The sequence below is a fragment of the Simochromis diagramma genome, unplaced genomic scaffold (genome assembly GCF_900408965.1).
Source record: "Simochromis diagramma unplaced genomic scaffold, fSimDia1.1 OVJJ01000768.1, whole genome shotgun sequence".
Taxonomy (NCBI): Eukaryota; Metazoa; Chordata; class Actinopteri; order Cichliformes; family Cichlidae; genus Simochromis; species Simochromis diagramma.
This window is the reverse complement of record NW_024387035.1, coordinates 84,539-98,953: the sequence shown is the minus strand read 5'-3', so window position 1 is coordinate 98,953 and position 14,415 is coordinate 84,539. Positions and strand designations below refer to the sequence as shown.

Sequence of the window (14,415 nt, the reverse complement as noted above, 5' to 3'; positions counted from 1 at the left end):
CTGCAGACTTCTCCATCAACTCCCCACGCTGCCACCTACAGAAGTTCTCTGACGACTCTGCCATAGTCAACGCCGGGAAAACCAAGGAGTTGGTGGTGGACTTCCGGAGACGCAGACCCACCACACTGACACCGGTGAACATCCAGGGAGTGGACATTGAGATAGTGGACTCTCATAGGTACCTGGGTGTTCACCTGAATAATAAACTGGACTGGAGCCACAACACTGATGCTCTTTACAGGAAGGGTCAGAGCAGACTCTACCTGCTGAGGCGGCTGAGGTCATTTGGAGTCCAGGGAGCGTTTTAAAGACCTTCTATGACTCTGTGGTGGCATCTGTCATTTTTTACAGTGTTGCATGTTGGAGCAGCAGTTTATCGGCAGCTGAGAGGAAGAGGTTGGACAAACTCATCAGGAAGGCCAGCTCTGTTCTGGGATGCACCTGGACCCAGTGCAGGTGGTGGGAGACAGAAGGACTCTGGCCAAAATAACATCTCTGATGGACAGAGTCTCCCAGCCCATGTATGTAGATGTTGCTGCAGAGGTCCTTCAGTGACAGACTGCTGCATCCTCGATGCATGAAGGAGCGTTTCCACAGGTCATTCCTCCCTGCAGCTGTCAGACTGCACAATCAGAACTGCTCCCAACAAACATAGATGTTCACATCTGCGCTCTAACTGCAATAAGTTAATCAACCGATTCGCACTACAACCTGGTTTGCCTCTTATCTGTAGTTATTTTTATTCAATTTAATAACTGTACAGTACTCTGTATATAGTAACCATTGTCCTTAATGTAAATATGTAAGAAAAATTGTGTATGTTTCTGTTCTGTGTCCTGTGTACTGTTTGTTTGTATATGTGTCTTTTTGGCTGCTGTTACAACCAAATTTCCCCTTGTGGGACAATTAAAGGATTATTCTATTGTATTCTAACACAGCCAGATAACAGTGATGAGTTCGTTGAAAATAAAATACAGGACCCGATTGTATTCAATGCATCCTTAATGTCATGCAAAGAATTTGAGCTTCGCAGGTTATTAATTATTTCCTTTAAAGTCGAGAATGACATAGGTTCAAAAGGTTGAAAAAACCATTGATTATTCGGAAAATGGGGCTTGATTTACTGCTGCAGAATGTGGGGCTCTTAACACTGAGATTTTATCTATAAAATGATTTAGAAATTTTTCGCAGAGAGCCGGGGAGGCCTCCCTCGAAACATCAGAGCAAGGATTAAAAACTGAGTTAAAGATTTTAAACAGAACTCGAGGATTGTGACTATTAGTTGCAGTTTGGCAGCCTGCCATAAACCAAAGACTTTTTCTCATGGGATGTACCACTTTCAGATGGGTGATATAAAACAGTCCAACTGATAGTAGGTTTAATTTCATAAATCCATGACTTTTCAACATCTTTGATGTCACCTGGTCAACTGTAAGTATGCAACCTTCTGGTTTTCTGCTTTTTGTTGTGTATCTCTTTGGGCTGTGGCTGTACTTCAGTCTACAGTTTATCTCAAACATGCTTTTCCATAATAAATACCAACAGGACAATGTGCAATCAACTTTTACTTTGAATCCTCAATGCACATGGCACAAGGACCACCATACCATAAACACTCTCTCTGTAAACAGCAACCAAGGTTACTGTAAAAATAATTTAAATGTTGGACATAAAATTACAAAGTGAGGCAAGTAACCATATATATTGAACATAATTGTGTATAAAATCACCAAAATAATATTGCATCATACATTTATATTATGAACTACACAATTTAAGCGTGGCCAAAAAAATAAATACGCGTGCCATAAACGGGTCATCAGTTATTAGAGAACAACTGTCAGGCTTCATCAGTATTTTAACATTGATTTAACATTTATTTAACACTTAGATTTCAGTCTTGAACCTTAATGAAGATTTGGATGAAAAATCAACATGAATTCAATTTCAGCTTTTTCCAAAAGTCTCTGGGATTTTTAAAGTTATCTCAGGGTTCAGTAGATTGTAGTTTAGAGACAGAGCAGGACTGGAGCTGATTCAGCCTCTCAGAGACTGATTATGGTCCATCTAAGCTCACAGCAGAAGGATGAGGCCATCACAGCTGCTCCACCCTTCACAGGAGGAACCCCGACTCCTCCTGGACTAAAGGTTTGAGCAGATCACCTCTGCAGTTCTTCATCTGTCCACCAGATGTCCTCAGCGCACCTGCATTTGCAGATCACCTGACCATCTGAGTCACCTGACCACCTGCTCCGTTTGTTTGTTTTTTAAATCTTTCTTTTCCATCCATGTGATCTTCATCGGGCTCTGATCAAAATGAGTTTATTATAATGTCATTATTAATTTCTGTTTTCTATGTGTCTGTGTGTGTTTGTGGGCCTGGTGCCTCTGTCTGCCTGGACACCGATGACATCATGTGGTCCCTGTTCTGTGATTGGCTGATGTTTGTGTACGAGCTCGCAGACATTCAGAGAGTCACAGAGCTCCTGCTGATGATGATAAAGATGAAGGTGTGGGTGCTGCTCCTCGTCCTCTCTTCGGTCCTCTGTGTCTCCGCTTACGGTGAGTCTCTAAATCACTCATTAACTCTGTTTTAATGAACTTATTAAAAATATTAGTGAGCAAATGAACTCTGTCAGAAGTCCGAAACAAAAGAGACGAGCACGCGCACACATTTATCACGTGATCGTTAAACTTCACCAGCTGATTACTGGGACACTGTTTGTCTAAATATGAGCTTTTCCACAACACAAACACTCTTCCCCAGTCTGACAAAAAAAATCAGAAAAACACAAATGTAAAACACACATTTTTAACAACATACGTGTTGCCTGACTAATAGTTTAAAATAAAGAGATTGTAATGAACTTTATATTTGAGGATTAAAGCATCAGGCTGATGGTTCCTGTGTGACTCACAGTTGCTGACAGTCAGCACTGAATAACAGACACTGAATAAGCTCTCTGTTCTCCTCAGGTCTCTACGAGATGAACTCCATCAGTGGCTGTTCAGACACTGATGGAGAGGATGTGCTGATACTGGATGATGAGGTGGTCTGGTACGCAGACTTCAACAAACAGAAAGGTGTTGATTCTCTGCCAGCCTTTGCAGATCATCCACACTGGCAGGAAGGAATGTATGAAGAAGCTGTGGCTAATCAACAGATCTGCAGACAAAACCTGAAGGTGGCTCGTTCAGCTATGAAGGACTTCCCCAAAGAACTCGGTAAACATAACTCATCAACCGCACAGTCCACATGTAAAGAACAGAAGCACGTTTCCAGCTTGGGAGTAAATCCTGTAAATATTTCACTCTGTTAAAGTGATGAAAAACAACAACAAGAGCTTTATGGCAGATAAATCGCGGAGATCCAGTTGTGACAGGCTGACAGGTTAGATCAGCTTTGCTGTCATTATCCTGACACTCAGGTGTACAGTATGTAGTTGGCTCACTCTAGTTTTAAATAACATATGATGCAAACAACAGAATAATGGTGTTATCCTGAGGTTAATCCAAGCTCACAAAGTGTCTGTATTCACCAGATTACAGATGTAAACTAGAACAAAAACACACAAAGATAATCCAAATTTGGTGAGTTAGTGTTATCTTAAAAAAAACAGCAACGTGTGTGAAATGATTGTTGAGAAATCTCCAAGTATTGTGAAGAAACAGAAAATATTTTCTAAATTCATCTTTCTGAGTTAACTTCAGTAATTAGTTCCTGCAAACTATTAATGCGTTTTTTTGAGAAAGACATGAACAAACCTGAGTGGCCTTGCAAGTCGGTTCCTATCAGTCACGTATGTTATGACAGCCCCGTCTAGATCGTGGGACTTGTTAACCAGGGATGGTTTTAGAAGCCCAGACCGCAGGCTTCAGGGGAAGATTTTACTTGCTAGAGCAACCAGTTAGATCTATTTGGACTTAAATACATTTATACTCAAATTCACACCTTTATTGTTTCACAAAAAGTTAGAAAGGGAAGTTTAGACACAGTTTAGACTTTAACAGCAGATTAAAAAAATAATAATCGATTCTAATTACTTAATGAACCCACTCTGAACTAATGGTGATGTTGTTCCTAGCTTTGGAGGAGAGAGGTTGGTGGTGAGATAGGCCCTTCCAGTAGTGTAGGTATGTTCCACCTCAGTGCTCTGTGTTATTGAAAATAAAAAGGAAGCTACGATTCACAGGGAGAACCTTAAAGGCTTAAGAATCTGCAGTCCGCCTGGTAAATGATGGACGCCCAAATCCTTCTCAGAATCATAATCCAACACAGCGATGATGATGAGCAGAAATAGACGACATCATTCTGCTAAGACGTTGATCAGACTCATGTCTTTGATTAAGAACAAAGATGATCTACTTACTAGCAGCTCTGTTTAGCACTCTTATGTTTATGACAAAAGAATTTCTCTCTGGATAACTAAAAATCTTCTTCTCATATCTTAGTTTATATTATCTTATGCTATGGAAATATAATGCTTCCTATGAAATGAAATAGGGAACCTACAGTATGTATTTCCACTTCATCACATGACATGAAACCAACAAAAAAAATCAGTTTTTGCACATTTGTGTTTTTTCCATTTTCTCTAGAAACTGGAGTTCAGCAGCAGAAGCTTCTGATTCTTTCAGTTTTTTGTTTTCTCGTGTTATTGAGTGCAGCCTGTCGCGCGGTGTTGTGAGCAAACTGTATGTGTTTGTGCACAGATGCTCCTGACAGTGTGGAAATCTACACTATAGTAAATGTGGAGATTGGAGTCCAGAACACTCTGATCTGTCACGTGACTGGTTTCTATCCTGCTCCCGTTAACGTCACCTGGAGCAAGAACACAAAGAAAGTGGTTGAAGGAACCAGCATCACTGTTCCCTTATCCAACAAGGATGGTTCCTTCAGCCAGACGTCCAAACTGGACTTTGTTCCAAAGGGAGGAGATGTGTACGCCTGCACAGTGGAGCATGTGGCCCTGACCCAACCAGTTACCAAAATCTATGGTGAGTATGTCAGGTTCAGTTTATTATAAAATGTACCAACAACAGTAATCACAAGGTGAGTTATATTCTAAGGCAAAGGCTGCATGTGCGCAAAGCAATGGAAGTGTGTTCAATGATCTCTAATAATATGATGTGAAATATAAAAACAAGCAGAAAGTGTTGGTCCCAGCACAGAGACTGACTGTTTACAGATGTGAAGGTCCACGTCTCTCTCTGTCTCTGCAGAGGTGGACGACGTTGAATCCATTCTGGGACCTGCAATATTTTGTGGAGTGGGTCTGACTGTCGGTGTCCTCGGCGTGGCAGCAGGAATCTATCTCTTCATCCGAGGAAGAAAGTGATGCTGATCGGTTGATGCTAATGTTTTAATAAATTCTGAGGCAGACACCATCCTCTGATGAACTGATTTTTATATGATTCATTACAAATGAAACATGTGGAGGAAAACTGTGGCAGCTGGTCCGAATGATGTCAGACCCTCCTCATCCTCACTGGGACTGATTATTGATGTGAAACAGAGAGTTTCACATCATTGAAGATTTCCTGAGGAAACTTTGATTTCAGTGTGTTTCTGAATGTTTCTGTTGTGGAACGGTCTCATGCTGTATTTGGTGAGCTGATTTTTCTTGTGTGCAGAATGAAGATGAAGCTCGTGACTTTTTGAATTAAAATAACTGAATGTTTCTTTGTGATATTAAATTCATTCTTTTTATGGAGCAGCAAAACTGAAAAACAAATAAAAATCTGGTTAAAAGAAAGGCTAAAAAACCTCAGGCCTTATCAGACTTCTATTTCCATTAATTGTTTCAAAGGTCTTGCACGGGAACCTGAACAAATTAAACCTGATTACATTTTAAGAAAAGACTCAAACTGAGTTGAGCCACATGGTGACGGCGTTCTGAGGCAACCTTCCACAGAAAGGATGAATTCAACACAAGTTAACCTTAAATCCCACTTTGATTAATAAACACTGTGACAATAAACAGTGGGGACATTTTTCTTTAATTTTGTATTATAAATTCCGTCTTTGTCTCTTCTTAGCATGTTGTGATGTACTCAGCGTTGGCATTAATGCTGAGATGTGTTTTAGAAAAAATGCAGAACAAAAGCAAATTAAGATCAACAACAAAAAGGAACAAAGTCGGCGATGTCAGCTTACAGACTAAAAGCTGAGTCGCTACCAGTGCGGGTGTTAATAACTCAAACATTTATTTTGATATATTGATAACATGCACAGGCTTTAGTGTAAGATGTTCTCAGCTTCCACAACCACCAGTCAGGCTGCAAAGACCCCCTGATTTGGTCAGTCAGATACTGAACAGTCCTGTTGTTGACTTCACTCAGAATGAAGCCTCCAGACTCCAAACTACTGGCTTCTTTCAGTCACCTTCAGGCCGTGACACACTTAATATTGTTTTTTTTAAATCCATCGAAGTCTTGTGTCACTTCCTTCTAAAAGAAACCGCTTGCTGATCATCTTCTCTGCTCTTCCTCCTCTGTCCTCTCTTTCTTACATCTTTATCACATTATTATTAGTTTCTCTCCCTGGAAATAAAGTAAGTGTACCTTTAGCCAACAGGACGAACTGAAGCTGCATAAACACTGTGTGTGTATTTATTGATCTGTTAAAAAGTTTCATCTGAAACTACATGCCATAAAAATGTTTACCCTCTCTACACTTGTTTGGAGCAAGTTAGATGCTGAGTATTGTCTCCACCACTTTAATATGTGAACCATGAACACGTGACTAAGATGAGAAGTGAAAGAATGTGCTGAGGGTGTAAACTGTGAGCTGCGGGATGTTTGGGCGCTCTCTGGCTGACGCACACAAAAGGAAAGAAAAAAGGTTTTATTTTTTTTATTTATTTTTTTTATCTAGACTTCATAATATGTTTGAAGTTATTCCATTATTTAAAAGTTAAATAAATGATCAGATTTTGGTCTTTTTTGGTATTTCAGAGGAAGTCTGTTCGAGTTAGAGCATTTCCAGCTGAATAAATTAAAGCTCATTTCTTGGTTTCCTGTCACAGATTTCTTCCTGGCAACACATGATGCTGCAGATCATGTGACATGCCCTCTGGTTTTTAGCACTGTGTTCAGTCAGACTGTCAGAGTTTGTCAGGAGAACTCAACATGGATTCATATTTTCTCTGCGTCAGCCTCTTCTTCATCATCCTCTGCAGAGCAAGTATTACACATACACTCATCAACATTCAATCAATACACTCACATGTATGTTCAAAGAGTCTAAATCAATAAATGAACGTGACATATGAGCTGGGATTAGCTTTTTGTCCTTAACCTGTGATGATCCTCCTCTTCCTCTCAGAGCTGGTTCCATTTCTTCAGTGATTGTTTAGATCACTTGTTTTCATCAGCTGACAGAGTCAAATGAGATCAAACACAAACATCATTTGGCTACTTTGTTTACCTTTTTCACTTCTTCACATTAACCTCCTGGGACCTGTTCTATCAAAATTTTAAATGAATATCCTCATAGTTGGCTCTGATTTTTCATAAAAACAAAAATAAAGTAAAAACAAAATGTTGTAATTCTTTGTTTTTACAGTCATCGGGCCCCAATCAGCCCAAATATCAAAGAGAAATTAAAAATGCATGTTGTGGAAGAGTTCGGGGCTTAGGAGGTTAATAATGAATACACCAATCATCAGATTAATCAGTCACTGAAAGTAACCTCAGTGTTCAGACAGTTTACTGGACATAAACTTTATCATTTGTTATGATATAATATTTGTTTTGCACAGTTTTTCAATATATCACTTATAATTTCTATTTTGTTTTTAGTGGATGACGTCAGTTATGAAATGTATGAAGTGATATGTGTAATATTGTGATGCACTGATTTGCAACCTTTTACACTGGATGTTCTTCCTGACAGAGAGCTGTGTGTCCTCCTGGTCTCAAACCAGACACAGCCTGTACAAATGTGCAAACCACAGCAATACTATACCATATCATGTGTTTATACAGCACAACTGCACTAAATCATTAGCAGTCCCCATAGGGGGTCATGTGATTGTTGGAGTTTGCTGTCTAACGTTTAACATTGTTTAACATTGAGTGTTTACAATGTAAAGCACCTTAGCAGACTGCTGTTGTGAGATGGCACTATATAACTAAAAGTGACATATTGTACTTGAAATGATGTGACAGTGATGATGTTGCTGTTGTGGTGCTCCAACAGTAGCTGTGTGTAACTCCTGACAGTAGTGTGTGTGGGAGGACCAGCTCAGCCTGAGTGACTCTCTGCTCTTTGTGTTTCAGATGGATACGAGTATTACACTTCATCCCGCTGCCTGTTTAACTCCACTGAGCTGCGGGACATAGCGTACATCAGATCTTACTATTACAACAGGATAGAGTATGTCAGGTTTGACAGCAGTGTGGGGAAGTTTGTTGGATACACCGAGTACGGTGTCAGGGAGGCAGAATACTTTAACAAGGATCCTGGACAGCTCGCCTCAATGAGAGCTCAGAAGGAGACGTACTGCACACCAAACATTGACCTCTGGTACCGAAGTGTTCTGACAAAATCAGGTGAGTCAGTGTTTCTGTGGCATCATCGGATCATCATATAAACATCATCACACTGATGCATCATCAACACAACTCCTGCCTGGACCTTCTGCACAGTTTACAGTAACACTGCTGAAGGTTTAATGTGACACGTTCAGTTAAAGCTACATGATCTCTGCTCAACATTAAAGCTTTGGCCTATTTGACGTCACACTGGAGTGTCTGTGGTTTGTGGCGTCCTGCTTTAGTTTGTTGCAAAATTTACCAAAGTCATTTTCATGTTCCAGCGAAACCATTCGTCAGACTTCACTGGACGAAGCCTCCCATTGATCATCATCCTGCCATATTGGCTTGCAGCGTCTACGACTTCTACCCCAAATATATCAAAGTGAGCTGGTTGAGAAACGGACAGGAAGTAACCTCTAACACCACAACAACTGATGAGCTTCCAGATGCTGATTGGTTCTACCAGACCCACTCCTACTTGGAGTACACACCCAGGTGAGTCTAGTTTGCGCCTGCTAACAGGACTTGCTGATTCTAATTTATTCTTGTAAGTTTTTAATGTTTTCTGTCACCTGCTTATTTTTTCCCTGATGCTGTGGAGCTTCTTCAGTCTCATGTCTACTTTCTCCAGGATAGTTCCAGCATCAGCACAGATCACCTTCCAAATTCATTTTTTTAATAAAACAGCTCTGGTCTGATCCTTGGGCGCCCTCGACTTATTTAGCTCAGTCTGGTCTGTGTCTCCAGCTCACTGACTTTTGTTTGAATAAAATGAAAATGATCCACAGATGCAGATGTTCACAGCTCAGCCTGTGAAACCTCTTCCCTCTTTTCCTTCCTCATTCCTGCTACAACTAAATTCACCCAAAGTTCCCATTTCTTCTGAGCCAAGTGTTTCAGCAGGAACTGTCTGAATTCAGCAGAGCAAAAAATAGGAAGTCCCCAAGATTGTTTTTAACAAAGCAATAAACACGTGATGACAATTTCTTTGTTTTCACTTAGTGAATATGAACATTTCCCTACATGTTGATGTGTCACGTAATAAATTTCAGAGAATTCCTCAAACTGAGCCTGTGATGGACTTGAGCTAACACATCATGAACCTCCTGTTCTAAAGGACCAGTGCTAAAGACTAAGCCTTTACACCTGGATGACGGAGATAGTCGCTTGGAACACATTTCTACAAGATGTAAAATGATGAAATGAACAAATCTTATGATTCCATAAAAAGCATTGAGTCTCCAGGTTCAAAATAATTGTGCAGCCATGCCAACTAAACCTCCCTTTTGTTACTTCAGAGTGCTACAGCAGGAAATAGAATTAGGCTGGAAAACGAAAAGTCACGAATTGTAGTTCAGCGTGAGAGTCAGTGATGTTGGTTTGTGTTGTAGGTCTGGAGAGAAGATCTCCTGTAAGGTGGAGCACGCCAGCCTGGAGAGACCTCTGGTTACTGACTGGGGTAAATACCTGTCTGTATCTACACACCTGTACACACCTGTGTGTCTGTCCACCTGTGTGACTCTCACCTGTGTGTCCTCAGTCCCGTCCATGTCCGAATCCAAGAAATTGATGATCGTTGGAGCCTTTGGGCTGATCCTGGGTCTGCTCTTTTTCCTGGCTGGAGTCATCTACACAAGGATGTGCAGCAGAGGTCAGAGCAGCACTCACACCAAACTGAAGCCAGTTCGTACCACAACATATGAGTTTGATGTTCATCAGCAGGATGATTTAAATCACAAACAAAGCATGAAAATTAGAATTATTAAGGGTCAGAGTTCAGAATCTCTCCTCTCTGTCTGATGTCCTTTGAGATTGTAGTAATAGTGGGGCCCCACAGGGCCCTGTAAGAGGACCTTTGTTTTTAAATCTGATATGTGAGAAATTTCCACATGAATCAGGCTAAAGGTCAGTTAAATATTAAAGATACTTACATTTATGTCTTATTCTGCCAGCAGACACTGATTAATAACTCAATATAACCACAGATAAATCTGTGGTTCTCTCCGCTGTGTCACACCACAAACACGTCAGCAAAGAATTTCCAAGTTTACGATGTTTGAAATCTCACAAACCCGTGGAAAATATTGCCTGCAGAAAAGGAAAGAGGATCCATGACTTCCAGAAGCTGATGGCCCTTCTAAAGGGCTTGTTCAGAGTCAGGATAACTTGAGCTAAGGGATGGTTGGATTGCCTGGATCAGTTAGATCGTTGAGTTTCTTTCTCTAATGGCAGTTTCTACCTCTCGGTCATGAAAGAAGTATGGCGTCTCCCCACCAGGCTAGCAGTGGTAACTCGAGAAGGAGGCGAAATACGAGTTTATAATAAAAACCTCGGCCCAGTTTGAATCCAAGCGTTTCCCTGATCACTTAGGATCTTCACATTTGTACCATAGGTGCATACCAGGAAGGTGAGGAGTAGCTGTGGTGCCTGCCAGTATTACTTTACCAAAGCCAAAGTCTGAGCAGCATGAAACATTAGATCTGTGGCGTGTATCAGTTCAGCCTGAGTCGTCACTCTTTGACCTTTGACCCTTGCTCTCACTGTTACAGATGGATATACACCTTTGGCTCACAAGTTCAGTGAGAAGCAGCCAGAGGACTGGAACAAAGATGCTGCAGCTCTGAGCTTGTGGAGACCTCAGAAGGAGATGTTCTTCAAACCCGACTCTGAGCTCTGCTTCACAAATGTTCTGCCTAAGTCAGGTGACTCACTGTTTCTGTGACATCATCAGATCATCACATGACAGCTCAGGTCCTCACTGATTAATCAGTTCCTGAATGAACACCTGCACACTGTGACGGTTTCATCTTTGTGTTGCAGTAAAGCAGAGCCTGCTGGTTAGCTTTGCCACATGGGAAAATATTAGAGAAGTCATTACGTCGTTTAGCACCAGACGGGGAGCAACAGCTGACAGCAGCTAGCAGCAGCTTTGGGTACAGCCAACAGTGTGGGTTGAGGGTGCCAGGCGTCTCTGGATTTGGTGCATTTCTTACTGTATTGTGATTGCTGTTGAGACCCGTGCTGTCAGCTATACTTGTTACTGTCGTTATTTGTTTACCAGAAGATTTAAAAGTGCTTAATGATCATGTTTTGTTCTTTTTCTCTGGTGTTAAGGCTAGGCCCTGGCTGTGTGTGATATACCAACTGCCTGGTTTCCACATCCTTGATATAAACGCTCATAGCTCGCTGCCTAAGATGGATATACTTAGAGTCTGGGCCTGTTCAAGTAGTGCTGACATAACTGTCGTATCTGAAAGTCAGTTATCTAATTTTATAGTGATTAAAGACGTGGCAGTTGGTGGATTTAACGTTCATCACTCTGCTGTCCGAGAAAAGGCGGTGGTGTGCGGGTTAATGTAAAGGTCTGTGTTCAGGTCTTGTAGTGTAGTTGGGCTTCTTCTTGTTGCTACCACACCATCCAGCTCTCCTGGATTTCAGTGATATGATTATTGTCTCTGCTCATTCTCTCCATCTGTTGGAGTCTGTTTATCACACAGCGCAGATCCAGCACACCACTGTACTTTATACTCTCTGGTTGACTGGTCCTCATGGGCCTTATGCAGGATGCTTCAGTTCATACAGAACTGCATAGAGCGTAATGCACGACTTGCAGGTCTCTTAGTTAACTTTACTTACAGACTTTAAAAGATGTATAAATGACTCATCAGTGGAAACATTAGACCATTTTAGTTATAAGACTATTTTTTTATTGTAGTCATTTTAATATGTTTGTCTGAAGCAGGTCTCTTTATAAACGAGACATCATGTATCAGTGGGACTACCTGTGTAAATAAAGCTTAAATAAGATAAATTATAATTCCAGATTAAGAGTGAAACATTGGAAAGCTGTGTGAGGGAGCCACACAGCGAGGGAGGGATGCAGGAAACTGTGATGTTTAAATTGTCATTATTATGTTCCAGTGATGCCGCTGATTGGTGTTCATGCCATGACGCCCCCTGGTGGTCATCATCCTGCCATGCTGCTCTACAAAGTCTACGACTTCTACCCCAAAAAGGTCGCTTCTGCTAAAGCGATAAAAGCAGCTGATTTGCTTGAGAAGACTTTACCAGATGAGCTGGAGCCCAGGTGAGTCCACAGCTCTGAGTGCAGGTACAAAGGATGAGGAGCAGATGGTTTATAAAGAGACTCGGGCTGCAGGGTGGCTTTATTTAAACCAGAAGATGAAACTGCCAGGAACATTGAGGGCTGGATCTCTGTGTGTAACCACACGTGTGCCTGCATGGTGAGCTCCTGTATGAATGAAAGGAAACACCAGTTTACATCAGGCTCAGTGTCAGGATTGTGATGTGGATGAGTCATTCTGGGCTTTTAATTGCAACAGTTTGTTTTTAATACAACTGCTTCTACATATTAGCAGTGGGCACATTCACAGTTTATAAAAGTGCACTGAGATTTTTATAAACTGTGATAACTGTGAAAGAGAGCAGACAGGACTAAGAGACAGAAACAGGACTGCTGGATGAGCTACACTAGTATGAGCAGAGACAGAGCGATGCCCTGTATCATCATTAGCTAAGCTCAGTATGAGTCATCTGTGAGGAGAACTCCTGTCTCAGCTGACATTCTTCAGTTTTTCTTTGCTTTTAATAGAAAATGTTTCTGATTCTGTGCAGCCAAACAGTTAAAGATCATTCCTACTGTGGAAAAAAAAAAACTGTTTTTTGAAAGCCTAAAAAAATACAGGAAAGCAGGTCACACCTATTTATCTACAAATTAATGACACAAGATGAGAGCCGGGGCCCCTCAGCCCCCCCAAACCATATATGATTTGAATCTGATGCTACAAACACAGCAGATAAACCCAGCACCTGCTCCTGCTGGCGCACACCAGCGTTGGTTAAAGCAGTACAGGTTTGTACAGCTCCTGGTCCAAAGCAGTCAGACCTGGTCTAACAATGTTTCCTCTCTCTGTGCCCCAGGACTGATGCTGGTTCCCAGTAGCTGATCCTGATTGTGGATTCTGCTTCTGTCTGTCAGCTGGAAGTAAAGCTGCAGCAGCTGGAAGCTCTGTGTTTGATCCAGGCTCTTTGAGTCAGGCTGCATGTGGACTGTGGTGGATCTGCTGGAGTCTCAATGTGTTTAGAGATTTCATCATGTGTGTGCAGAGTATTCTTAGAGTCTTTACACCAGCCAACCAGGTGAGCTTCTTCCTGATGGACCTGAGCTGGAGGAAAGCCAGGTGTGTGCTGGGAAACTGAGTCTTTTATTGCTTTGTTTGGCTGTCAGGCTGGAGGGGGCGGAGCTCTGTGGGTGTTTGTCTGTGTGGGACCTTCCAGTGTTAACAAACGCACACGCACATAGAGATGAACCCAGACTCAGACACTGTCAGCTGTTTGCTGGATTTTACTTCCTCATTCTTTTCTCAATAAATCTGTTTCCACAGTCATGTGATCGGTTTCTTCTTTCAAACCCTGTAATGACAGAGAGCTGTTTAGGCTCTGCGGTGTGGGCGTGTGTTTACTTTGCTGTTAATAAAGTTAAGCAGATCAAACAGACAGCACATGCTGACCTCTCACCTCTGTGAGCAGCCAATCACAGCAGGCCGAGGACTAAAAAAAACAAACCTTATCTCATCCTGACCCTGTCAGTGGACCCAGGATGAAGCTCTGGATCCTGAACTGAGAGCAGCCGGAGTCAAACAGAGAGTCGGAGGTGAAGGTGAGAATCTCCTGAGTGTGTGTGCTGCTGACTCCATCAGGTTCAGATGCTGTGGTGCCGTCACTCACTGCTGTCTTTCTACAGATGTTTCTCAGCTTATAGCATCAGAACAAATCAGTGTGGTGTGTTTTTGACTGCTGTGTTGCAGTTTGATGGTCCGTTTTCTCAGTTTGTGACTTTGTGCCACAATCACA

At 41.7% G+C, this 14,415-nt stretch overlaps 2 protein-coding genes across 2 annotated transcripts; both read left to right on the top strand.

Moving 5' to 3' along the window:
* The first annotated feature begins 2,350 nt into the window (after positions 1–2,350).
* On the top strand, positions 2,351–5,756 carry LOC120740787 (H-2 class II histocompatibility antigen, A-U alpha chain-like). The gene is made up of 4 exons (XM_040043270.1): positions 2,351–2,562; positions 2,977–3,225; positions 4,714–4,998; positions 5,224–5,756. The coding sequence occupies exons 1-4, from the start codon at positions 2,415–2,417 to the stop codon at positions 5,337–5,339; spliced, it is 798 nt and encodes a 265-aa protein (XP_039899204.1). The 5' UTR covers positions 2,351–2,414; the 3' UTR covers positions 5,340–5,756.
* A 372-nt stretch (positions 5,757–6,128) lies between these two features.
* On the top strand, positions 6,129–13,949 carry LOC120740780 (H-2 class II histocompatibility antigen, E-S beta chain-like). The gene is made up of 9 exons (XM_040043259.1): positions 6,129–6,844; positions 7,029–7,186; positions 8,284–8,556; positions 8,823–9,036; positions 9,933–10,000; positions 10,082–10,192; positions 11,091–11,243; positions 12,463–12,628; positions 13,483–13,949. Exons 2-9 carry the CDS (start codon positions 7,132–7,134, stop codon positions 13,502–13,504), a joined length of 1,062 nt encoding a protein of 353 aa, XP_039899193.1. The 5' UTR covers positions 6,129–6,844; positions 7,029–7,131; the 3' UTR covers positions 13,505–13,949.
* The last annotated feature ends 466 nt before the right edge of the window (positions 13,950–14,415 follow it).

Bases quoted from the DNA above. Each gene is read 5' to 3' on its own strand.
- LOC120740787 (XM_040043270.1), top strand. From the start codon at position 2,415: ATGTGGTCCCTGTTCTGTGATTGGCTGATGTTTGTGTACGAGCTCGCA. The intron at 3,226-4,713 runs GTAAACATAACT...GTTTGTGCACAG, and splicing joins GGACTTCCCCAAAGAACTCG to ATGCTCCTGACAGTGTGGAA. The intron at 4,999-5,223 runs GTGAGTATGTCA...CTGTCTCTGCAG, and splicing joins ACCAGTTACCAAAATCTATG to AGGTGGACGACGTTGAATCC.
- LOC120740780 (XM_040043259.1), top strand. From the start codon at position 7,132: ATGGATTCATATTTTCTCTGCGTCAGCCTCTTCTTCATCATCCTCTGC. The intron at 8,557-8,822 runs GTGAGTCAGTGT...TTCATGTTCCAG, and splicing joins AAGTGTTCTGACAAAATCAG to CGAAACCATTCGTCAGACTT. The intron at 9,037-9,932 runs GTGAGTCTAGTT...TTTGTGTTGTAG, and splicing joins TACTTGGAGTACACACCCAG to GTCTGGAGAGAAGATCTCCT.